We start from the raw sequence: 26,903 nt of genomic DNA, 5'->3' as shown, positions 1-26,903 counted from the left end.
GGTAAGGAAGTCGACTTCCTTCTAGGGCAGCGACACACCATTGGAGGTTCCCAGATGCGATCTGCACTTCTAAGAAATCCCTAGGGCTGCACTGCTGTGAGAAGAGTAGATTTGGGGCAAGAGGGTCATATGTCAATAGTGGAGTAAAGGGGTCGCTGCAGGAGTTGAGGCTCAGAGCTGATGGTGGCACGGACCAGTGCAGTAGACATGAAGGTGTGGAGAAATACATGAATTGTGAAGGGTATCGTAGGCACCGCCAACCACTCTAGACTTTACCCTGTCGGGAGTGGGGAGCAACAGAGGGTTTAAAGGAAGCACTGACGGTGTCAGATTTGTATGATAGGACAGTGCTCTCAGGGTGGTCGGGAAGTGGCCAGAGTGAGGGAAGATTGGATATAGGGCAGCAAGGTAAGCGTCTGTTGGTTCAAGGATCAGCAAACTACGGTCTGTGGCCGAATCCGGCCTGCAGCCTTTTTTAATTCAACCCATGAGATAAGAATGCTTTTGCATTTTTAAAGGTTTTTTTGAAAAAGCACTAGCAGCATATGTGACAGAGACCATATGGACCACAGAGCCTAAAATATTTACTATCTGGCCCTTTACAGGAAAAGTTTGCGCCCCCCCCCCCCCAGACCATCTGCAGTCTTAAAAAAAGAAAGAAAGAAAGAAAGAAAGAAAGAAAGAAAGAAAGAAAGAAAGAAAGAAAGAAAGAGGAAGCTCTTCATGTATTGATACGGAATGATCTTCAATATATGTTCAATGAAAAAGGCATAATGCCAAATCGTATCCAGTAGAGTGTATTTGTATGAGGGGGGAACAAAAGGACGGAAGTAACATAAGTTTTTTCTCGGGACACTGTTGAAAAAACTGGTCATGCTGACTACCTCTTAACCAGGGTCTGGGGGCGGGGGGGGTGGGAGGGCGGATGAGGAGCCAGCGTGGCAGAGTCTTTTCAGTATGCAGCTTTCTGAAGCTTTTAAATTTTGAATCAGTTAACTGTATTCCCTATTCCAAAAAAAAGCAACAATAATAAAAATAATAATGGGTTAAATTAAAACAGAATCAGTTTAATGGTTTGAGATGAGAGACCATGGAGACATCACATGAATTCAAATCCCTGATCTGCCTCTTACGTGCTCTGTGACATTAGCCAAGTTACTTAACCTCTCTGTTCTCCATTTTCCTTCTCTGTGAAAGAAGGATCATAATCCTATTTCATAGCATTGTTGTGAGAATAGAATGCTCTTAGAACAGTTCTTGGCCCATAGAAAACACTGCCTGGGTGTTTACCATTATTAGCAGTACTCAGTATAACTCAAAAACTAGTATTACGTAGCCCAGGTGACAAGGCCTTAGACCAGGTGTTGGCTGTGGTGTGGATGGCAGGGGCTGGATTTGAGAGCCGTGTCTGTCGTGGAATTGAGAAGAACTGGTCACAGAGAGTGAACAAGAGAGGAAGGTGTAGATGATCCTGAGACTGCCAGCCTGGGAACTCTGGGTAAATGGGGTAAATTAAGGTCACGACTCCAGAAGCAGAATTAACGTGGGAAAACGGCTCAGGTCCCCCCAAAGCACAGCTTCACAGAAGCGAGTCGGTGCCTTTATTATGTCAGTTTCCTCTCTCCCAGTTGTATTTTTACCAAGCTACGTGAAGAATGAGGTGTGCATCCTGACTTTATTAATGGAAATTATGAGCCCCATGCATCATGTGCTCATTGCTGGTATTCTCCAGAGAGGTTAGCCTGTCTCTTGTAATTAACCTGCTGTTTAAAAATCCCTATTTACAAGTGAACTAATTTTACATTGACACCTCACTTCTGAGCGCTGTCTTCAGTGCAGACGTTACACTGGCAATGAAGAACATTTTAAAACCGTCTCTTTCACAGAGGAAGCCCCTCTGCGGGAGGTGTTTTGCTTTGTTCGTACGTTCTCTGGAACCCAGAAGTCATTTGACTTTTAAACGGCTTTTAGCGCTAATTATCTTCTCCCAGTGACTGCTGACACAGAACTGGTTTGAGCTGCCACGGGGAATTGACCAAGCTTCCAAATTTTCGGTGTTGGGAACGTATCCAGGCTTGAAAGACAATTCAAAGAAACAGTCTGTCCCGCCCAGAACCCGGCATTTTCTGACATTTTAATTTTGCCAACCTAGACGTGGCATAGGGTAGGCTTGCTGCATGAAACTGCCCTCCTTGCTGCGTCATGCTCCTCAAGGTGTGACACAGCAGACCCTTTAAATGTACACCCACAGGGAAGGGGGACATGGGGGGATGGCTTGCCAACTTCTTAGATTCCGAAATCTAAAACTCTAACTTTTTTTTATTGGGTCCGACGTGCTCAGGTATCGTGAGATGGTTTTTTACATGTTGCAGCTCTCATTTCGTTTTGCCTCTAAGATTTCTCTCTGTCCTTAAGAAAGTCAAAACTGTCCTTGCTTTCGTTAAAAGTTGTGCAGAAGATGCACCAGTGGGCAAACAGTTTTATAGAGGAAAATCACATTCTTGGAAAAAGAAGATGTAGACAGATAAAAAGACAGAGAATGTGGAAAATGCATGCTTTTCTTCTTACTTGCTTTCTGGAAACTTAAATATCCCCTTACTGTGTTCAGCCCTTCCTTTCTCCTTTCGGGAACTCAGCCCTGATTTATTTCTCCCCAGTCTAGCATTGGCCTTTACCTAAACTCAGGAGAGTTTTCAAGGTCTGCTTTCATAAAGCCTCACAGTGCTGATAAAAATGTTTCTGTATTATGTGACTAAGTAAAGAATGAGGAGGGAAGGATGATGAGACTGACTGGGATTTTAGATTTCTCTTAAAAAAATAAGAGAAAATGGCATAAAAATATCTCCTCTCCGCTAAATTTGGATCTTTGAGGGTGGTAAAACAAAAAAAAAAAAACAAAAAAAAACAAAAAACACAGGCATCGTTTATGAAGGCGCAGTTTGTTACATGTTGTTTTTGTTGTTCTATGATATTGGAGCTCCTTTGGGAGACTTCATGATAAATTTTGGTCAAAAAATGTTAGCTCTGATAGGGATTTCCAAGATTATTCAAGCAGATGGTACCTAGAATCCCCATGATGTCTTCCTAAAATATTACCCTTGGTTAGCAAACGTTTATGTTCTCAGCAGTAGTGAGGTTTAACGGAGGGTTTGTGAACCTCGAACCTTCCCGTTATTCAGAGAGCAAGTATCTTTTCTCGGTTACTAAGGTGTAACGGCAGGTTCGCCACTTTGAAAATTTTAGACTAGAATTTCCCGCTATATTGATGAGATAACTCAACCTCTTGGGACATGGTGAAACATAATAAGAGGATTCTGGCCCTCAAGAAATGGAGGCTTTTGGGTCACCTGCGTGGCTCAGTTAAGAGTCCAACTTCGACTCAGGTCATGATCTCGTGGTTTATAAATTCGAGCCCCGCGTCGGGCTCAGAGCCTAGAGCCTGCTTCCGATTCTTTGTGTCCCTCCCTCTCTGCCCCTCCCCTGCTTGTGTTCTCTCTCTCTCTCTCTCTCAAAAATAAACATTAAAAAAATAATAAAATAACAAAATAATAAATGGAGGCTTTGGTGGAAAGTGGGTATGTGTCTCTGTGCCTGATGCTACCAGAGCATGAGACAGTGCCAGGGGGAGATGCCAAGGCCCAAAAGTGAGAGAAAAAGAACATCCAAAGCTTCTCCACCTAACTGAACTTTTCAAGGCCCAAACCATGTTAGAACTATGATTGACTTAGAAAAGAAACTCATTAGTATCAGAGAAAACCCAATGCAAACTATTTTTTGAAAAAGTAAAAGTTAGGGGCCCCCAGGGGGCTCAGTGGGTTGAGCGTCCAACTCTTGATTTCGGCTCCAGTCATGATCTCAGGGTCATGGAATCGAGCCCCCCATCAGGCTCTATGTGCCTGCTTAAGATTCTCTCTCTCTCTGCCTCTGCCCCTTCTCCTCCACTCACACTCGCTCTCTCTCTAAAAGATAAAATAAATCATAATAAAGAATTTAATAACAATAAAATAATTTAAAAATAAAGTAAAAATTATAGTGTCTTAGCTAACAGACCTCACAGGAGCTCGTACCATTTCTGAAAATGATAACATTTTTTTTTCCATCTATACATATATTTTCCTAAGGAAAAGTTGAGGTCCAGTTTGTATATCTGATGACCTGAGCAATATTTACCGATAGCTTAAGATGCACTCAAAGGCCTTTCAAACACATTTTAAAATGAAATAAAGATCAGACTCTAGTTTCTGACTAAATTTGAATATTGACAAAGAATTATATATTCACTGAGAATCTTACTGTTAATAAAACCATTTGTCATTGTGCTTTCTGAAGGAGTTTGAAGAATGTCTATTAATCATTCACATAAAACACATTAAGGGCTGACTATTAATAAAAAGGAAAAAACTCTATTACCTCCCTGGAAAAAAATACTGACATTAATATTACTGTTCCTAGGAGTATTTCTAATCCATTTGATAATAAAATGATGAGAAGGATTTTTGAATTATTTTTTATGATTCTCTAGTAGCTTTTGTGTTGACAAATCTTTTATGATTTGTATTGGCAAGATTTACGAAGCCCATGCAAACTATACAAAAAAAAAAAAAAACGATTTACAACAGCAATACAGAAAGAAATCCATCTTGTCTGTAAGTTGCACCTCAGAATTATTTGGGCAAAATGCAAAGCAAAGAAAAGCAATTGCATTTCGCCGGACTCTTCAGATGCTATTTTACATTGCAATAAAATGGTCTCTTGGCTTTCGGAAAACTTAGGTCTGGACAGCTTCATCACTCACAGCAAGAGACTTTGAATCCTTGATTTCAATTCAAAGTCATGTAGATTACGTTTTTTTCAGGTTGCCATTGCTGGGTAAAACCTTATCTTGTTTATAATATGCTAAATTTTTGATGCCTGGATTGTTGGGTTTTTTTTTAATTTTTCCATCTATATGTAAAACAAACCATATGATGGTATTAGAAGGGGAATGAATTATTTCCTACCACTGGGTGGGCAGAGATTTATCACTTTTTAAAAATTTGTTTGCTACTTAAATGTTAGCTCTGTTGGTTCAGGGTGTCCACACAGAAGGCAACACAAATGTCTCAGATGGTGCATCCTTCCAAAAAGAGCTGCTTTGGACTTACCTCATTTTGACTTATCTCTTAGAAGATAGTGATAGAAACATAGAAGATAAAAAACAGATTATATATATATATATATATATATATATATATTACAAAGACATTGAGAAATTAAGAGAACAAAAGTAATTATTTTAAAGACTCAAAGAATGAGTGAAAAAAAGTAATTTCAAAATACATTCCAGCAGGTAGCACAATGATTTATTTCAAAACCAAAAAAAAAAAAACCAAAAATGAGATATTTTGAAAAGATAAATATTCATACGGTCAGTGTATTTAAGTCTGCTTGGGCTACCATAACAAACTATCATAGACTGGGTGGCTTAAAGCATAGAAATTTATTTTCTCACAGTTCTGGAGGCTCTCAGTCTAAGATCAAGGTTCTGGCCAGCTCACTTTCTGGCGAGGGCTCTCTTCCTGGCTGCCTCCTCCCTACGTCCTCATATGGCCTTTCTTTGTACACATTAGGTGGGACAGGGGGACCCTCTGATGTCTCTTCCTACAAGGACATTAATTCTGTTAGATCAGGGGCCCACTCTTTCAACCTCATGTAGCCTTAAGTATTTCCTTCAAGATCCTATCTCCAAATACTGCAACACTGGTGGTTAGGGCTTCAACATAGGAATTTTGAAGGGACACAAACATTCTGTCCATTATTAACAGTCAGTAAGGACTCATCTTCGAGTTGAGTAAATAAGTTTTTTCCAAATGTAGCTCTCTGGTTTTCCATTACTGGGATCTAACGGGGTTTTTTTCTTCCAGACTCTCCTGTTTTCATTCCCTTTTCAAAGAGAAAATCTAGCAAATGGCAAGTGAGGTCTTCTTTAGCCATAGAGCCCTTAGCTGACCCATCCCAGAACTCTGAGTTTGCTTTCAAGATGACTCACAACACACCTTGCTTGGCAAAGCCTGAGCTATGGCTCTGGTATCCCCCAAATTTATTTTTTCTTGTGTCGCCTAGAGATTTTGAGTACAGATTTTTGGGTCTATGAAACCAAAATGATCCACAACCCAGTAGTAAATATTTTTATAGGCCGATCTTTTTAATATGCCTATTTCAAGCATGATGTTCTGTTTCTGTAATAGATACAATGAAGGCCCCTGGTATGCTGACCACACTAATTGACCAATGAATTTAAGGGAAAATGGAGATGAGAATCCCTTACTGTCCCTGAGCCAGCTGGTATTTATGGGTGGGAGTTTATAAGAAATTTCTATTTCTATTTTGCCTACCTAGGCTATGGCATTTTGTTATGGCAGCCAAAGCAGACTAATACACTAACTATATGGGAGGATTTATCTTTTTTAAATATATCATTTTTTAATAGATTGCCTTTGTAAAGCACTGGTATGATTTGAGCTTACAAAATGGAGCACACTCTATAGAACATTTCTTGGGAGGCACCTTCTACTTGCCCAATAGTTGTTGATTTCAAAGACTTTCACGGTATTAAAATGTGACTGCATTTTTGGCAATTTTACCTTTGAGAGTTCCAACTCTGCTATTGTTTTTAGCTCTTCACAAAACACAGAATCAAGGTGTCACAATATTATGAGTCTTGCCATCTGCTTGGAAGCTTTGTTTCTGATAGAAAGTCTCCTTACAGCCTACCTACTAAAATAAAATCACATTTTCTCTGTAGAGCTGTGGAATTTTCCCTTTCATCCTGTTTATAAAGGCCTTCTATTCATTCATCTTACCTAACAGGAAAATAGATTCGATTGTTGACATCACTACAGTCAAGGAACACTCAATAAATGTTGGATGAATGCATAGCTGGAGGAACAAAATTATTTGACTTTCACGTCAAATAATCGATTTATAGAATTTTATTGCTGGAAGTATCATAACTCCCTTAGTCAAACTTCTTTCTCCTAGATGCCTTTGAAGAAATTATTTTCCTAAGCATTTATTAAAAGTAATAATAATAACCAACATTTATTGAGTGTTTACTGTATGCGAACCACTGTTTTAGGTAACTTTCATAATGATCTCAGTTAATTTTAGAACAGCGATAATGTTGTAAAAGCATGTTCTGGAGCAGAAGTGGGTCTTCTTTACCTATTAATCCCTTCTCCAGCAATTTCCTTCATTAGGTAAAGGCCCTTTCAAAATCCTTCTCTCCCTAGGAGCCTCCCCCACACGCACTGGACAGGCACACGCACCTTGTCACCAGTTCCCAAGGAAACCTAATTGGAAAAGTAAAATATGCCATCTTTGTCAAAGAGAGTATTTTTAATGCTTCAACAATGAAAGAGGATGGAAGCAGGAGGCAAAGCAGACAGTTCCCATTTAAAGCCAGTGCCCTTTTGTTGTGCATGCTCTGCCCCTGAGATTCTTCTACTGGCCTTTGAGCACTGGAAGCTGGCGTCTGGAAATAACCCACCTCCTACTTCAGTTCTTGCTAAAGTTAGCCTCAGGAAAGTTTATTGTTGTAAAGGGCTTCATCCGTCTTCTACAATGTCCCCTAGATATTCATTTTAGAAGTATCTAGCGCAAGATTAGCCACAGTTATGGGAATCGGGGGTGACATCGAGCGATGAAATGCACATAAAATCTCAAGCCCTCATTTTGGCCATCCGTGAGCTTGCTTGTCACTTCCTCCCATGTGAAGCCTGGGTGAAATTTCAGTACTTTCTCCTTGGGCAGAGATGCTGAAGCATAAGTCTCTCTTCTGCACCTGCATTTGAAGTCCTGGCATCCATTGATGTCAGCCTCACATTTCTTATTTATTTATTTGTTTGTTTGTTTGTTTGTTTGTTTAAATTTTAATGTTTATTTATTTTTGAGAAAGAGAGACACAGACTGAGAGTGGGGGAGGGGCGAGAGAGAGGGAGACACAGAATCCAAAACAGGCTCCAGGCTCTGAGCTGTCACCACAGAGCCCGATGCAAGGCTCAAACTCACAAACTGCGAGATCATGACCTGAGCTGAACTCGGACGCTTAACCAGCTGAGCCATCCAGGCGCCCCCATGTTTAAATTTGTACCTGGTACCTTGGAGGTCTCACCCACAGAGATAGAGGAGGGAGGAAGGCATCACAGTGGCCCCTCCTATCCACAGACTTCCAAATCTGCTCTTTATTTCCCCTTCAAGTTGCCCTGGATGCTGTAACAAGAATGCCAGAGAATGGAAAGCTTAGAAACAACAGAAATGTGTTTCTGACAGTTCTGGAGGCTGAGAAGTCCAAGATCAAGTGACAGGTGATGGAATCCACTTCCTGGTTCATAAATGGCCATTTTATTTACTGTGTCCTCACATGGTGGAAGAGGCAAGCTAGCTCTCCAGGGGTTCCTTTCTAAGAACATTAATCCTCATTACCTCCCTAAGGCCCCACACTCTAATACCATCACAAAGAAGGGTAGGACTTCAACATGAATTTCAGAGGTACACAAACATTCAGTCCACAGCAGCCTCGGAGAACAGGAAGAGAATGCAACTGAGAACAGGTGTTTCTGATCACCTTTTCCAAGAAACGCAGCCCATCCAAACCACCAGAAATTAGTTCTAGGCTCAAGAAAATTAAGCAAAACTATGTCAATTAAATGCTTAGTGTTTGCTATAGCTAGCATTTTTGGCTTAATAGGTCAAATTTATTACAAATAAAGCTGGTGTCATTGGGCATAAAGCACATTCATTTTTTATTTAGCAAACCTATTTTTTAGGAGTGAGGAAGGGAAGCAGTGTGAAATGGGGAAAGAAATTTTGGCTAGGAACGAAGTGGAAGGTCACTTGGGCCTGACTTCATCTTAGGGCCTTCATCCTTTAAATGCGGTGGGGGGGCGGGGGGGCGGTCTCCATGTACCAAGGCCCTTCAGCTCTGAACCTTGGGGGCCCCTTCTCTTGGGGCCTAGAACTCCTATTCTAGATGATTGCAGAGGTCTGTGGTTGTGGCTTGTCTTTCATGATCTATCAGTGTCCATATAATGAACCGAATGACAAAACTTCTTGGTCAAGAAAGTGAGCCCACAGCAAAGCATTGCAGGACACAAAGAAGTTCTGCCTCAGAACAACATGGATTTTAAGGGCTGCTGGGTCCTAAAATGCAGTGAGGTGTAGCGGGACTGGGTACCCATGTACTTATGGGTCCCATGTAGTATATGTTCTTTGGCTATTCCAGCATTTCCATTCATTTGCCTAAGGTCACATGGCTAGTTAGTCACAGAGATGAGATTAATGGCCAAAGGCAAAAGGATTAATGTGCATTAATCCCCAGGTCTCTACCAGACACTGTGCATCCATCCTGCAGTTGCCCAAGAGTTCCTATCCACAGTCTATAGATGAATGCCTCCCACAGTAGTCTAGACATTACACCTATGTTAGTACCTTTTTTAAAGCTTTGTTGAGTGTGATATTTTTAATATTCTTAATGCACCCACCCAACCTCACTTCTTAGGCTTAGCAAGTGTTTTTATGGATCTCTATTCCCACTCTCAGCCCCTCTGGGTCCTATAAAACGTTCCTAGCATGCATCACATTCTTTTGGTGAGCTTTGCCCCATTTGGTCATTCATGTGGGCATCCTTATGGCTGACCAACATGGAGATATAAACTCTTTTTTCTACAGTTATAAATTATAGAAACAGCAACAACAACAACTGTATTAAGGACCAGTCTGTTTAAGTAGAAATACAGATCACTTAAAATCTTTACTTTCACCCAACTTGACCATGGCCCAATGCTTTAGAGTAAATGAGTTATATTCCTCATGGCTATTTGAGTACTGGCCTTTTATTCTATCCAGCATCATGCCACACTGAAGGGGCTCCCCAGTGAAAAGAAATGGCACTCCCAAGTGCTGAAGTGCATTGTCCTCCTGCAGGGGAGAGGGAGAACTTCACTTCCAACCTGAATCAAACCCCAAATGAGCTGAAATCTAGGCAGATTCGGGCGATCCTCTGAGATTGCTCCTTGTGAACTGGAAATAAGATGTTATTAGCAATCAATAAAACTGAACTTGAAGATGGCCTATATTCAGATGCCTCCTGGGTTCTCATTTTAATTCTCTGATAGAAGAGATTGCATTAAAACGGACTCACCTTCACACCGAAATCTTGCACAGTGCCCTTCACAGGCAAGAATAAGAAATTGGGTTGCTCCCAGGAAATATTTTTCTGGCTGTGGAAGCAACCTCTGGGCTGGTGAATCCAGCTCAGACCCCTCCACTGGAGACCTGATGCCTTTTCTGGGGCAACCCATCCCTACCAGGCACAAGTAGAAATAGCATAAGATACACATGCAAAGAAGCTAACTAGGTTCTCATGATAGTGGGCCACAAATGGAGAGGCTTTTGCTATTCCCCCACCCATTCGAAAAATAAAAATAAAAATAAGTTGATTGCTCCAGAGACCTCCCAGTAGATACTAACTGACCTCTGGAAGTACTCTCTTCTACCTGTAAATATTCTGATGGCCAGACCCCCCCAGGATCCAGCCTTTAGTATTGATAAATAAATCACACAAGGTGATTGTCCACTTGTCACTTAGGATAACACACTCTCTCTCCCTCCCTCACGCACACACACACACACACACACACACACACACACAAAGTTATCCGAATAATTCCATCCAACCACCGAGGACTTGTAGTTTTGAGTCTGCCCTACCTTGTTTTGCAAAGATTCAAGGCTGCTTGCAAAAAATACTTCTGAGGAAAAAGGATAAAATGATGAATTTTGAGACAGTTCAGCACAGGCCGTAAAGGAAAAAGGAAAGAATAGGATTGGAGTAAGCGAGACAGACCCCAGAGGTGTGTTTGGTAGGTGGAGGTTACAAATTTGGCTCTGAATTCCTCAGTGAAAAGCAAGGGGGAAAAAATAGTAATTTACCTGATTCACAGTATTTCTAAGATTCTTCAAAGATTCTCAAAAGAAGCATGACTTTTTCTAGTGCTGAGATGGGGAAGATATTTTTCTTCCTTGATTCCTCATAAAGAGGACATTGGATTAGTCAGGGTAAGGTTCCACTGTGAGCAACCACAAACCCAAAACAACAGTGGCTAGAGTAAGTAAAGAGTAAGTAAAGAGTAGAGTGAGTAAGATAGAATTTTCTGTCTGTCTCAAGTCAATATAGGCAGCCCAGGGCTAGAACAGCTAGCTCTCAAGGGACATCAGGAACTCAGATCCTTTTATATTTTTTCTCCATTTCATCATCCAAGATGACTCTTAAAGCTCTGCCCAAAATGTTCCCATTCCAGCCAGTGCAAAGGAGAAAGGAGTGATGAAGGACGCATCTGCAGCCTTTAAAGATACATCCCAAGGTTGCAGAGAATTCTTTCCATCACCTCCCATTGGCCAGAACCTAATCACATGGCCACACCTCATTGCAACAGAGGCTATATAGAGAGTCTTTGTTCTAGGTCTACGTGAAAGTGGGCTTTCTATCACTAATGCAGATGGGCAGTATATTAGCTTGTTAGGGCTGCTCTAACAAACCATGGACTGGATGGCTTAAACAACAGAAATTTATTCCTCACAATTTGGATGCTGGAGGGCCAAGATCAAGGTGCTGGCAGGGTTGTTTTCCTCTGAGGCCTCTCTCCTTGACTTGCAGATGGCTGTCTTCACTGTGTTCTCACACGGTCTCTTCCTCTGTGCACACAAACCTCTGATGTATCTCTGTGTATCCTAATCTCCTCTTATAAGGACACCTTCTAAGGACCCATCCTAATGGCTTCATTTTAACTTAAGGGCCCTTTCTCCAAACAGCCATATTCTGAGGTATTGAGGGTTAGGTAAGTTTAAACATGAATTTGGGGGAGGGCACAGTTCAGTCTATTAACAGGCTCTTGCCACGTATTCTGCCGGCATCCTGGTAGCAGGATAAAGACTAAGTTCTCTGGAGCCATTTGTTCTGTCTCCTCAAAAATCCAAGCGTCCTTAAAACAGAGTTAGCAGAGCGCATGGGTCGCTCAGTCGGTCAAGCGTCTGACTTCGGCTCAGGTCATGATCTCGCGGTTCATGAGTTCAAGCCCGGGTCAGCTGGTTCATAAGTTCAAGCCCCACATCGGGCTCCGTGCTGACAGCTCAGAGCCTGGAGCCTGCTTCGGATTCCGTGTCTCCCTCTCTGCCCCTACCCCACTCATGCTCTGTCTTTCTCTCTCAAAAATAAACATTTAAAAAAAATTTTTTTTTAAACAAGACAAAAATAAACCCAGAGAGTTAGAGCCTACTGCACTAGCTCACACCCAAAAGCACTCAGTGAATACCTGCAGAGGATGGCAGTCACGGCCCAAGAAATCACAGCAGGAGCAGAGACTGGACACCAGGATTCCTGGCTCCACAACCTACTCTTCCCCCCAGGCTGCACTGGTCCCTTCGTGGTCTGACCACCAGCCCATATTACGTGGGAGCTTAAAGTCGGGTGTTTTAGTCTCAGATTCTCCGTATCGGAAATTATAAAGCCCCAAAGCAATGATCGCTGGCCCTGCTTTCCCACAATTCTAGGGCTTCTGCAAAGACCCCAGCACGTATCAAACTAGTTTAAGCCCTTATATCAAAAGTCATTTGAATTTTTTCTGGATCACTTTTCATTGTTCTGTTTTCTGTGGACACTCCACAGAAGCTTTATGAGGTTAGGGTGGGTTGCTACAAGGTCAAAGCCAAGATGCCATAGCTCTAGGAGGAATTGAAAACTTAGTGCACTGACTTCAGTGGCTTCTCCCCAGGACTGAGACTAATGAACATGCCAGCAGCCCCAGCTTGGGCAAAGGCAAAACTGGCCCCAGACTTGGAATGGTATTTTTTTTCCACTTTTCTAACCAGCTTGCAAGCTGTCACCCATTGAACCAGAGTGAGATTGCACTTGGCAGGAAGACAGTGAGAATTTTCCCCCAAAATATACTGACAGCCTCGCTCCCGGGACACCTCTCAAATCCACCCCAAGGTCCTGGGTTCCTATACTCTGTAGCAGGACCCATTCCCCCAAGAGGCTATCGATTCTGCATGAAGAGCACTGTTTGTTTGGCCTGAGACCCAAGCTCTTCTCCTTGCTCATTTCTGCCCTAGCAACGCCACCTCAAATGCAGCTTTTGGAAGCTGTACAATATAGCTAATTGTTTGCATTGGACAGTAGTGTGTTTAGAGCTTATGCATCTAAACAGACAATTATTTTCTGCTATTTGCTAGTGGCACTGCCTGCCTGGTGACTTTGGCAGATGGAGAAAGGAGCTAATCCGTAGGTTATAAGCAGAAGGGTTATTGATGAAATGTCACCATCTGTTGGTGTCATTAAAATGATATGAGTCATAAAGAGTTGCTTTTGTTTTTTTCTCAGAAAAAGGTTAGCTTAGAGTTTAGAGAGAAGCTGCTAGATTGCAGATGGCAGTGTGAGATGGGACCGGGGGGTGGGGACTGTCAGTCCTGGAAGGGGGAGGAGCCTTGATGAACATATCACATCAGCTCGATGGGTCTTCTGGGAAGTGCTGGAATCCTCTGCCGGAATAAAACCACCCATCTGGTATGAGATGAGATACTTACTAGGAATGATGCAATGCTTCAACTGTCCCATGATCCCTCCCCATTTCTGAGACATCTACTGGGTGGGGAGGGGAAAGTCATTCATTTGGGTTCAACAAGAAAAATCATATCTGGGACGGAACAGTTAAAATGCACTTGTCTCCTAAATCCTCACTGGCCTCATCACAGAGAGCTTATTCATGTATCCAGCTGACATCTTGGGAGGCTGGGGATCTCAATGGGGAATGATATTCTCTACATCTGCTGTATCTCCTGGGAGGACACAGAGTTGTCTCAGAAGAGGAATTAGAGACCGTATGCCCAAGATTCCATCAAGATGAAGAAAAGAAAGCAGTGGATGGACCCACATGAATTGCAAAGCAAAGGAATCAGCTTTTGGTCTTGTTGACTTTATTGACTCCCTTCTTGTCAATTTCATTGACTTCTTCTCCAACATTTTTATTATTTATTTTCTTCTGCTTACTTTGGGTTTAACTTGCTCTCCTTTTTCTAGTTCCCTAACGTAGAAGCATAGATTGTTGTTTTTATCCTTCTTCTTTTCCAACGTCTTACATATAGCAAAGGGATGGAGAGCGTGAGAAGTATATTTAATGAGGATCCAGATGACCAAAACAAACTGTGCCAACTTCCCAATTCTTCCTTCTTACCTAATCCTCTTAATTCCCTCATATTTGCTGTTTATAAATTCTTTTACCCACTGCCAAGGACATATGCCCAAAGAGAAAGAGCCTGTTATTACCAACTTTTTTTCAGTATGGCTTAAGATTCCTTTTATATATATTTTATGTAAAAATATATATTTTTTTTTTTAATTTTAACTCTTGGAGAGAGAGGTGGGTGATTGTATACACCACTACAAATCCTTTTGGCAGTACTAGGGTTTAAATTAGAAATAAACATAACATCGCAATGTGTCGGGCCACATGCCCAGCCCTGCGTCTGGGTGAGTCCTTTTCCCCGATGCAACTGGCCCGAGCCTGCCAGCTCCTAGGGAGAGGGGTGCTGAGGGGTCAGTGCTGCTGCTGGAAATAGTGCACACTGCTGGAAGCAAGAGCCACGGGGGGCAGGAGCTTTACGAAGCCTGTGCGGGTTATTTATATGGTCTCAAAAGGAAGCATCCGTGGAAAAGTTCCTGTTGATATTTTTAGATCTGATGCTTGATCCTCCTGCTGCACTTTTATTTTTAAACAAGCAGGGAAGGGAGTGATTAATACTGTCTGCAGTGCTGTTTTGAAGGCTCGGAGGGCCCATCTGACAGGCTGATGGTCAGCCTGCCAGGCCCGGAGCCACCTTCTGTCTCTTCTAGCTCTGGGACATCAGAAGCTGCTGACTTCAGCAGGTGGCACATAAAACCTTGGCCACTTGCTGCCAAGTCAGAAACTCTGAAGTTGAGCCCTGACTCTGAGGTCCTGTGCAGCTGACACTCACGGGTTCAGTGTCTTACTCTACTCCCATAGTCTGTTTCTCTGAGAATGGGACATATGTTTGTATAATAAGCCTTTGGCTGGAAGTAAAATGGTTTAGAATTTAACAAGATAATTGTGCAGATTAAAAATTCACCACCACACAGTAATCCATGAGCTTGACTATTCCAGGGCCTGAGAAGGGAGTTGAGTATTGTTACTGAATTGTTTCTACGGTTACTTTCATTTGCCTGCTCAAAATCACCGCTCTAAAAATACATAAATTTATTTGTTAGTAAAAAAGATATATATGTGTAATTTTTGTTTAATTTTTAATTAAAAAAAATCCTTCCCAAGGATTCCCATAATGAAACCTATAGCTTTGTCTTCAGGGAGAAGGGAAAGAGGAGAAGGTGGGCATTGGGGATCTTTTGCTCTACAGATACGGTTTCTTGTACAAAGTTCATGGATCGTAGATGTCACCCACTGCAGTTGAATGATCAGTTCACTTAAGTGAGAAGCTGAGGAGCGTTCAGGGAGAGAAAAGGAAGTTCCTAAGTTCCCATGGCTGTGCAATGTATTGTTTGTCCCTGGGCTCTTGTGGCCTGTGGACGTTGTCGTCTTTTTTATTTGTTTCTTCTTTCATCTCTGTTTTTCTACAACAGACCACGGAGACGGGTGAAGAGGAGGACCAGCCTCTCAGCCTGGCCTGGCCTTCCAACCCCCGCAAGCAAGTCACATTCCTAATTGTTTTACCCATAGTGTTTCCTCTCTGGATCACCTTGCCTGACGTCCGCAAACCTGTGAGTAAAGCACCGTTTGTTTCACCAACTCCTTGTGAAAAGCACGGTACATAGCAGTGTGATAGTCTGCTTCTATTTGCCTTAAAAGAGAAAGGAGGGGTGACATATATACACGTGTATGCTTATATATGTCTAAAATGTCTCCAGACAGAGGCACAATAAGAGTGATTGCTCAAGTTATCGAATTTATGTAACAAACCACCCTAAAACTTAGTGGTTTATTCTGCTTGTGGATCCTGCAGACCAGGAGTTCAAATAGGGTGCACTGGAGGTGGCATGTCTCTGCTCCACATTTGGGGCTTCGGATGGGAAGACTTGAATGGCTGTGGGATGGACTCATCTAGAAGTTTCTTCGCTGATGTTTCTGGTCCCTGGGCAGAGAGGATTCAAGGGCTGGGCTCAGCTGCAGTGGTCTATGGGAGAACCTAAATGTGGCTTCTCCACATGACTTGGGCTTCTTCACACCATGGTGACCTCAGGATAGTCAGATGTGTTAGATGAGAGATCAGGGCTCCAAGAAGGATTGTCCCAACAGCAGAAGGCAGAAGCTGCGTGGTCTCTGATGACCTAGTCTCAGAAGTCACAGAGAGTCATTCCTACTATATTCTACGGGTCAAAGCAGTCATTGATTGTGTTGGTTAAAGGGGAGAAGACAAAATGTTTACTTAGAATATATCATTGTCATATAGCGTATGACACCCTTGGTGGGAGGAGTGTCAGAGAATCTGCAGCCGTGTTTTAAAACCACCGTAGTGATTGTCTCTGAGAGGAGGAAATGAAGGTTCGAGGCAGGAGGGGAACTCACCTTTTGTTGAGTGTGTGCATGGGTTATTCATTCAATTCAAAAATAATTTGAACAAATGCATTCATGTTGCATAAATGCCTACGTGTCTGATCTTCTCCATCCCGTATTGTTATCATTACTGTAATATTATTTTCTACCATTATTATGTGCCAGGTGTATTGAACACAATACCATCATATGATCAGCAAAATACAATCTAAATGTAGATCAAATCAAAAAAAGAGTTCTCCTACTATTAAATTGGATTCTTGGGCCAGGGCCCCAAAGGGTGAAGGAACTAAATGATAAGAAGTAGCTGTGCTTTTTTTTTTCTAGAGAGAGAGCGAGCAGAGGAGAGGGGCTGGGGGAAAGAGAAAGAGAGAGAGAGAGAGAGAGAAAGAGAGAGAGAGATGAGAGAGAGAGAGAGAGAGAATCTTAAGCAGGCTCCATGCCCAGTGTGAGCCTGACGCTGGCCTCAATCCCCCAACCCTGGGATCATGACCTGAGCTGAAATCAAGAGTCAGATGCTCAGCTGACTGAGCCACCCGGGCACCCCAAGAAGTAGCTATACTTTTTATTACGGCCGTACACACTTCATTCAACAAAGGTATGTGCCTACTATGTATCAGACACTGCCCTAGGTATTTCCAATAAGCTATACTGTGGAATCCAGGAAACAGCTAGTGTAGGAAGGTGTGTATACACACACACACACATACACACACACACACACACTTATTTGTTAATTTTATTTATATTTATTGTATATAATATTACATATTACTGGCATAAGTAGAAAGAATCTTGGGCACTAAGAAGTTAACTAACTCATGCCTAAACACTTCCTAGCAGATGGAGCTGAGATTCAGACCCAGGTCTGTGTGACCACACAGCCTGGGGTCCCCCTCATATTTCATGATACCAGAAAGTGGAAATCTGAGAACATCATTTCTGAAAGCACTTACAATAGGATGGTGTGGTAACGTACAGCACAGTGGAGCGTAAGTCTTAAGAGCCCCACGGTGATCCCACTTTCCGCACTTGAAAAAGACAGAACAAAAATCCTGTCCCGTTGGCCTGGCCTATAAATAATCCAGCCCAGGAGAGAGCCAGTGTCTTATCAAGGACAGGCCAGGAAAGGACCCCTTCATGGAAGGACTCCCAACATTAGAGGCTTTCCCAGTAAAGGATGCATGTAATAGGTGTGGCTTACAAAGCAATATTTAGGCTTCTTTATTTGCAACGCGAGTGTAGAACATCTGCTCTGTGCAGAGGCCCGGATCCTGGAAACCTACGGCCAAATAGCTAGAATGTGTGGAGTTTCTTCTTGGCTCCCATCACATTGACATTTCCAAGATGTGTGTGCTCACATGTGCTCTCTTGCTCTCTCGCTCTCTCTCTCTCTCTCTCTCTCTCCATTGCTCTATTGTTTGGGCCAGTGCTCTTGCACGGCCCCGGGGAGGAAAATCAGAGAGACAGACACGGTTTCCTAAATGCTCTCCTTTGTACGTCTAGTATGGTGTGACCCCAAGCAGAGGGGGCTGGCTGGCTGCTAAGGGAGCGTCAGCACACAAGCGCTGGAGCAGTCAGGGAAGCGTGCAGGCATGGGAGGAAGGTGCCAGCCATCAAGGCCTGGGCTCTCGGGTTGGGTGGGACTCCTAGAGCAAGGGCTGGCAAAATTCCCAACCTCTCTGTGATCGGAGCTCAAAGGACAAGGAAGCGGTTAGAGAAGATCAGAGCTCTGAACCAGCGACTCCTGGACAACACACAGGACCCCACCATGGCAGTAGTTACCTGGATGACAACTTCTTTGCCTGATGCTATAATCCTGTTGGGTGCAAAGCAGGAAGATGCAGCTTTGTATCTTGATGTGATGCTTTCCTTTGTACGACCACGGACCGGTCGTTCACCGCGCACACGCCTTGAGAGCCAGCCTCTGGGGCCCAATAGCCAATGGGGCTTTTGCTCCTTGCAACCTCAAGCACCATTCCCGGGATGGACCGGACTTTTTTCTCATTTTCTACATATGCTGTGTGCTATCCCAAGCAAAAATGTGACTCTGAGGTGAAGCATTTGGGTGTTTTTTAATTTCCTCAGCAAATATTTATTGAGTTACTATTGTATGCCAAGCATCAAGCTTGTGCCCTAAGAGATAAAAAGACACAGAATTCACAATTCCTATGTTTAAGGACTTCTAAACTAAGTAGCAGAAACAAGGCATATAACTACAGAGGACAAATGCACAGCTATATCAGCGACAGGAGCTAGATTCAAACTGGAGTCTCCTGACTTAATATTGTTCTCATTCTACCATACTGACTACAGTGGGGTTTTTTTCCCCACATACCTCATGAGATACACAAGCTTGGGGAAGTCACGTCTCAACTTTGGACCTCAGTTTTCCTCCTCTGTGAAATAAAAGGGTGGAAGATCTCTAGAATCTCTGCCAACGATGACATTCTGTGATTAAGGAAAGCGTAAAGATATAACCATCAATACAGTATTATAAATTTTGTTTAATGTTTATTTTTGAGAGTGAGACAGAGTGCAAGCAGGGAACGAGCAGAGAGAGAGACACACAGAACCTGAAGCAGATTCCAAGCTCTGAGCTGTCAGTACAGAACGAGATGTGGGGCTCGAACTTGTGAACCGCGAGATCATGACCTGAGCCAAAGTCGGACACTTAACTTATTGAGCCCCCTTAGGCACCGCCAGTATTGCAAATTTAAGGGGACCATACATCCCCGTTTGCCCAGAATTGTTCCTTTAATCCCCAAGCCTGCTGGTTTAGAAGATGAATTATATGGTCATCCTTTGCATATACGAAATGCCAAATCAAAGAAACCATGCCAGTTGATACAAAAGCCAGGAAGTAGCTTCTTGATCATGCTTAGCACAGAAGAGTTTCATTAGGTTTGATCTTGATCTTGTATCAGTTAGCATCTGCTGTGTAACACACCACCCCAAAACTTAATGGCTTAAAAAAATAAGCAGTTTTTTAGTCCAGAATTCTGAGAACTGACCATTTGATCTGAGCTCAACTGGACAGTCCTACTCACTTATATGACTCAGGGCTTGTTGGTATAGGAGTATCTCAGCTACAAAAGCTCATCTCTGCACTACATGGTATCTTATCTTTAAGTAAGCTAACCAGAGCTGATTCACATGATGGCCAAGTTCCAAGGGCAGCAAGAATGAAAGCTGCAAAGTTCTCTTGAGATCTAGTTTGGTATCTGCATGCTGTCATTTCTATCACATTTTGTTGGTCAGAGACAATCAAGGCCAGCCCAGATTCAGAGGATGGGAAGATAGACCTCACCTCTTTTTTTTTTCTTTTTTTTAGTTTATTTATTTTGAGAGAGGGAGAGTGGGGGAGGAGCAGAGAAGAGAGGGAGACAGAGAGGGAAAGAATCCCAAGCAGACTCCACGCCTTCAGTGCAGAACCCGATGCGGGGCTCGAACTCACGAACCATGAGATAATGACCTGAGCCGAAATTAAGAGTTGGACGCTTAACCAACTGAACCACCCAGGCACCCCGAGACCTCACCTCTTGAAAAGAGTTGTAAAGTGTCGTGGCCACTTATGCAGTCTACCACAGTCCTCATGCACTGCCACAAGGGCCTCTTGACAAGATATCGAGGGAGAGGAAAAAGAGAGGAGAAAATGATTAGTTAATAAACATTTGCTACTCTGGAGGGCCCTGTCGGCTCTGTCTCCTCAGTTTTTTTTGTTTTTGTTTTTTAATTTTTTTTAACGTTTATTTACTTTTGAGACAGAGAGAGACAGAGCATGAACGGGGAGGGTCAGAGAGAGGGAGACACAGAATCCGAAACAGGCTCCAGGCTCTGAGCCATCAGCACAGAGCCTGACGCGGAGCTTGAACTCACGAACCACGAGATCATGACCTGGGCCGAAGTCGGCCGCTTAACCAACTGAGCCACCCAGGCGCCCCTCCTCAGTAGTTTTTGAATTACCCATAGAGATGAACATTCCAAACCTTGACAGTAATTACAAGGAAAACATGATTTTTTAGTATACATCCAGTTTCAGGGTAAACGGTCCTCCCACTTGTTTACTTGTTTTTATTTCCACCTCATTTATATGCAAATTATATGATAGTGTTTGTTGGATTATACACACTCCCAGCTCAGATTAATTCACTGGTACAGTCTTCTTAAAATAATGGCTTTGTTTTAAAAGTAAAAGAACTAAAATATAAATCTTGATGAGGAACAGGTCTTTGATAAAAATTGAAAATAACAAAGGAAATCAAGACCCCAAAAGTTATATTCTCTCATGACCTAGGACGGGCATTCTTACAAAATAGGAATGGATCTAAATAAGGTATCAAAACATGACTCATTAGAACTGGGAAAGTACCAAGAAGTCAGCTATATCTTTGCAATTTATGTCATTCATTGATTCATTCACCAAGTATTTATTGTGTCTGCTGTGCACCATGCACAGTTCTAGCAAGAATGAAGTGTTTGAGACCCAGAGAGGTTTAGCAACTTGTCCAAGCACATCCAGCAAGTAAGAAGCAAAGTCAAGACTCCCGGCCAGGTCTCGGCTGTGACTTTCACCTCTCTGACTTTCAGTCTCCTCATCTCTTAAAAACCAAAATGAGGATAAGATTATCCTATAACAACTGCCATGATTATCTGAGCACTTATTATGTGCCAGGCACTTTTGTAGACACTTTATGGGCACGAAGACCTGAGGACAACTAGATATGTTTTATTCCTCCCATTTTACAGATGAAAACCCTGAGGCTTTGAAGATGAAATAATCTGTCTCAGGTCACATCACTGGTAATAGGTGAGCAAGAATTTGAATACTGGTCGTATTAATTAGAGAACACACTTTTAATCTTTAATAGGATTATGTGGGGGACTTTTGTTAGATATGTATGTCCCAAAACCTTGCACAGAATAGATGCTAAGTGAGTATTTGTTGAATTTAAATCAGTAAGGATATGGCCAATTTGTGCAATCAGCTAATGTCCAGAAACGTTTTTCAAGCCAAGAAAGTATCACACTGATGTACTAAAAGCTTCTAATGAGAACATTAGCTGTCAATTAGACACATAAACCATTACATTGGGAACAAAATGGCCGGCACATGGACACAATTTGCTTTTTGCTAATTAGTATGAGGTTCATCCCAGCAGATGTTAGGATGAACCACCATTACTAACCAAAAATTGACATGTCAGACCTTGGCTTCAAGGGCTATTTTCTTTCTTCCAGTGAGACTGGTAACTAAATAATTGCACAAGTGCTACCGGGCAGTGATGTCTGGAACGAGACCATTGAGTCCAAATAAGGGGAGTGGATCAGAAAAAAATGAAAGAAGAAGGAATTACCTGGGCTGTGAGATTGGAAATTATAAGGTAGCTTGACAGTTGGGAAACACTTAACCAAACTGCTGGTGCATGAAAGGGTTGAAGCTTCCAAATCAGAGACAGTATGGGAGGTTGGGTGAGGCAGATGGCCATACAGCTGGAATGCTGGTCTATATCTCCCTGAAGCTCTTTATATTTTCTGACATTCAGAGCACACGCTAGTATTATGATGATCGTCATCATGTCTATAGCTGGGAATATTTTGAGCATCATTGGCCTTATTTTTCTTCAAGAACAAGTTTGTATAACCTACTTATTGGGAAGGCATGCTATAGTCAGACAGACTAGGCTTGAACTTCAGGTCTATTTCAAGATTTGCATACAGAGTAGGTACCTGGCCTTTACCTACCCCTAGTTTATGATGAAGACATGGAAACTTACAAATAAAAACTATCTTTAATTTATTTTCAGTGAGCCCCTAATAAAACACTAGGTACATATAGATGTCCATTAATTACAAATTGGCCTCTTGATCAAGGACCATAAGCATCAAATTTTAAATGAGAGAGGTTTTCTTTAGTATGTTGGTTTGAACTTAATTCCTTTACCTCCTTAGTCTGGTTCCTTAGTTGCTACCTTTTGACTAGGAATGTTCTATGGTTCAGGGATGATAATTTCGCAGATGAGAAGTATGTTCAAATAATTTGATTCTAACTTGTGACATTACATCAAATGAACAGACATGCAAAGGTATAATAAATAAAATAATAATTACATACTTAATAAATGAGATAGCGTAAAAAGTGAGCAATCTGTGAAATGAGGACTCTCCCAAGATCTCCTGTACGTATACCATAAAGTATGGAGATGATGGGGTGCCTGGGTGGCTCAGTCAGTTAAGTGTCCAACTTCGGCTTAGATCATGATCTCATGGTTTGTGAGATCAAGCCCCACATCGGGCTCTTCACTCTCAGTGTGGAGCCTTGCTCAGATCCTCTGTCTCCCTCTTTCTCTGCCTCTCTCTCTCTCCCTCTCTCTCTCTCTCTCTGTCTCTATCAAAAATAAATAAACATTTTTTTTTAAGTATGGAGATTGTACTCCATTGCCTTATAGGATGTCCAGAATCAAGCTCACAGACGGGCTTCTGCTCCAATCACATGGGTGGCCCAACACCACAAGAAAAGCCCTTTCCTTCCCTGTGACACAGCCTGATCCTAGGAGCTGAAACCACCATCTCAGGATACTTGTACAGTGACTTGTGACCAGAAGAAAAGAACAGGAACTCCAATCAGCTAAACTCCGTGGCTGGGAAAACTGATTTCTTAGCACTGGCAATTCCAAGGCTCGGCGGTCTGGCCTCCAAAACCCAGCTGAATGCTCAGCTTTAAAGGAACTTGCTCTCAGAAGAGCATGTCTCAACCTCCATTTTGAAAAATTGATGACTTTTCTTTCCATAACCCATTAAAGTGCTCAGGTCCCCAGAAAGGGCCTGAGTCTTTAGCCAAAATGTTTTCCTTCTAACACAGGGAAGGGGTGAGGGGCCACAGCCCAATTTAATCAAGCCCACTGGTCTTCCAGACACTGAAACTAGCAGATAGCCCCAAAAAGGCAGCAGTCATTAAGAGAAAGAAATGGTTGTCATGAAATTTAACAGAACAGTATGAATGATAATAAAAACATACATTGAAAACTTGCAGTTAGTAAAGAGAACATAAGCCTGTTCGGGGGCAATAGAGACTATGTCCATTATTATGATAGATCGTCAAGAGATTACTATGTACAAGTTTATCTTTTCCTTTTAATAAAGCTCTTAAAAGCCATGGCAGGAAGTGTTCTATGTGACTGCCCAAGGTCAGCCCTTTAGACAATTGAGGTAGCTTTCCTCCACGTCAACTCCAGGATTCACTTCTCTGGACAAAACTGGATGGCATTATCAAAGCAAAAAAATGAGATTGTTTCTCAAAGTGGAAAGCTTTGAAATAAAACACGTTTGGCAGTAAGAGGTGAGAGACTGAGCGCATTCTGCTATCTGAGCATGTTTTAAAGGGCCCCAGTTTTGCAAGAAAAAAGCCATCAACAAAACTCCACTACAATCCAGTGTAAACCTGGATCTCCCTGTAGTGGGATTAGGTTACAAAAAAAAAAAAAAAAACTGCATTTTGAGTATCTGATTTTGGTTAATATTTTAAGGAAACTAAAAATGCTCACTCTGAGCACTGAGTAATGTACAGAATTGGTGAATCACTATATTGCATTATATTATACACCTGAAACTAAGATAATACTGTGTGTTAATTACGCTCGAATTTAAAATATAAAAATAAAAAGTGCTCACACTCTAAGCCTGAGATTGCACAAAGGCCTGTGAACAAAGCAGAAAAGGACATAGTACAGTCAGGGGTGGAAAACAGGAGGGTAAACGTCCCGGGAGCATCTGCTCTGCCAGCCCTGTGGACAGCACTGTGCTGGGCCTCTGTTACTCCAGTCTGTAAGAGTGGTTCAAATATCCTGGAGGGTGACTGTCATCAAGAATGTATAGAAACTATGATGATGGCTTCCTCTCTGTGGCTTTTCCCAGTAATTCATGGGACTGTAAGAGGAACCTGTTTTAGAATCTGTGGATCCTTCTTGTTAACAGCAATTAGTCACGTAGGTTTTCTGGCAAATGGATTGCTAGGATACATGGGGTGAAGCAATACCAACTGATGGATTCTGATGAACTTGAGCAGAAGACAGAAAAGGGAGCAGGAGAGAAAGGAAGGCTATGGGGTAGTCAAGAGATTGAGGGCAAGACTAAGAAACCAGGCCATGGAAAGGGCAGGGGCGGGGGGCATCTGAGCAGCCAGCAACAGGAACAGACATTCTTTTCGAGAGACGTCCATCTCAGGCACTAGCTTGCTGATGATTTGGCTCCAAACAACATTCCTAAGAGAGAATCTTCGTGTCCCGGCCTAAACGCCGGGAGGGAGGGCCTTTTGATTGCGAAGCCTGTGAAGATGGGAGGGAATGAGGGAGGAGTAGCTGGCATTGGTGGTCTTAGCTTTAGTCTGCCAGATCCACCTCACTGGATGGCACTGACACTCTCGCCTCTTCCTGGTTCTCTTTCAGTCATCAAGGAAGTTCTTTCCCATCACGTTCTTCGGCTCCATCACCTGGATTGCTGTATTCTCTTACTTGATGGTGTGGTGGGCACACCAGGTAAGACCTTAATCGTAACACTCATCCGCCTGGTTCTTCTCGTGGTTGCCAAGTGGTTAATCAGTGTGTTTGCTTTTGGAAAGTGTCAGAATCGTACTGTGTCTGACAAGGTATATATTCCAGGACTAAAAGAATTTTACTCCACTCACCTTTCCCATCCCTCCTGGCCTTTTCCTGTAGCATGGAGTCAAATCAGCAGAACCCTGGACAGCCGTGTGGAAGACGGCAGCCTATCTCTTCTTGCCCCCTGCAACCTGAATCCAGGCCTACCTAGGTCTGGGAGGAATGTCAGGTTTTGCCTGACTCCGTGATGCTTACTTCCTCTTGGGCAGCCACTCACCTCGTGCTCTCACCAGCCTTTCCGATTGGCTGTAGGAACAGAACTGGAGACAAATTGGTCTCTTCCTTGAACCTCTGTTTACTATAATGAGGATGCATTTTGCTTTTACCACTTTTAACCCCGTACCAGTTATAGTGCCCATCACAAGAATAAACGCTCAGGAATTGTTTGTTGTCACACACATATGAAAGAATGAAACCCAAAACTTTTACATTCTCAGAGATGACAGTGGTAAACGTTGATTGAACGTGTACCAGATGCTGGATCATTCACATCCCTTCATCCTTGTGACTTGACAGTCACCCTGTACATAGGCACAAATCCTATCAAGGAGGTGCTATTATTATCCACATTTGTAGATCAAGGAGTTACGCTTAGAGCTAATAAGAAAACAGCTCGGGATCATATAGGTAGTAAATAGCAGAACTGAGATTATAACCCAGGGCTCTGACACTCCAGAACTCATGCTTTTAATCTCTATTATAAACTACACAAATTTCAAACTTCCCACTTGTATTCTTTGTTTAATATAGTCTTAAAATTATTATACTTGTTAGCATAAATAAAATATAGCAATTTGAAATAAGGAAATGTGAGAACATACATGGATATATCAAAAATGGTGCTGGGGTGCCGGGGTGGCTCAGTCGGTTAAGCGTCCGACTTCGGCTCAGGTCACGATCTCGCGGTCCGCGGGTTCGAGCCCCGCGTCGGGCTCTGGGCTGATGGCTCAGAGCCTGGAGCCTGCTTCCGATTCTGTGTTTCCCTCTCTCTCTGCCCCTCCCCTGTTCATGCTGTGTCTCTCTCTGTCTGAAAAATAAATAAACGTTAAAAAATTAAAAAAAAAATGGTGCTAAAATAATTGGTTTTTGATATGCCAGAATAAATGAGCTTAGACCTTTACCTCACACCGTACTCAAAAGTTAACTCAAAGTGGATCATCATTCTACGTGCAAGTGCCAAAACTATCAAATGTCTAGAAGAAAGCAGAAAATCTACATGACCATGGGTTAGACAAAGAGTTCTGTGATATAATGCCCAAACATCCATAAAAGAAAAATCTAGTCAGTTAGACTTCATCAAAAGTAAAATTTATGCTTTTCAGAAAATACCACTTAAGTAATTAAAAGACAAACCCCAGACAGAGAGAAGATATTTACAAATTATATACATCTGATAAAGCACTTGTATCCAGGATATATAAAAATCTCTTGAAGCTCCATAATAGAAAGGCAGGGGGCACCTGGCTGGCTCATTGGCAGAGCATACAACTCTTGATCTCAGGGTCATGAGTTCAAGCCCCACATTGGGCATGGAGCCTACTAAAAAAAAAAAGAAAGAAAAGAAAGAAAGGCAAGCATATACAGGCATCCTAATGTTTAAGATGGTCAAAACATTTGAAAGATATTT

The 26,903-nt window shown here is 42.4% G+C and overlaps 1 protein-coding gene across 4 annotated transcripts in view; it reads left to right on the top strand.

The window, feature by feature from the left end:
- SLC24A2 (solute carrier family 24 member 2) overlaps positions 1 to 26,903 on the top strand; it is a 245,337-nt gene that overhangs the window by 203,163 nt on the left and 15,271 nt on the right. For all 4 annotated transcript variants that reach the window (XM_019415391.2, XM_019415387.2, XM_019415389.2 and 1 more), the window contains 2 exons: positions 15,689 to 15,826; positions 25,064 to 25,153. In XM_019415391.2, the coding sequence (XP_019270936.2) occupies positions 15,689 to 15,826; positions 25,064 to 25,153 (228 nt within the window). The remainder of the gene's footprint in view (positions 1 to 15,688; positions 15,827 to 25,063; positions 25,154 to 26,903) is intronic.

This window comes from Panthera pardus, unplaced genomic scaffold (assembly GCF_024362965.1).
Source record: "Panthera pardus isolate Hobbes unplaced genomic scaffold, ASM2436296v1 HiC_scaffold_20, whole genome shotgun sequence".
In the NCBI taxonomy this organism is placed as follows: Eukaryota; Metazoa; Chordata; class Mammalia; order Carnivora; family Felidae; genus Panthera; species Panthera pardus.
Note: the sequence above shows the minus strand (reverse complement) of the source record. Positions and strands in the feature narration are given on the sequence as shown.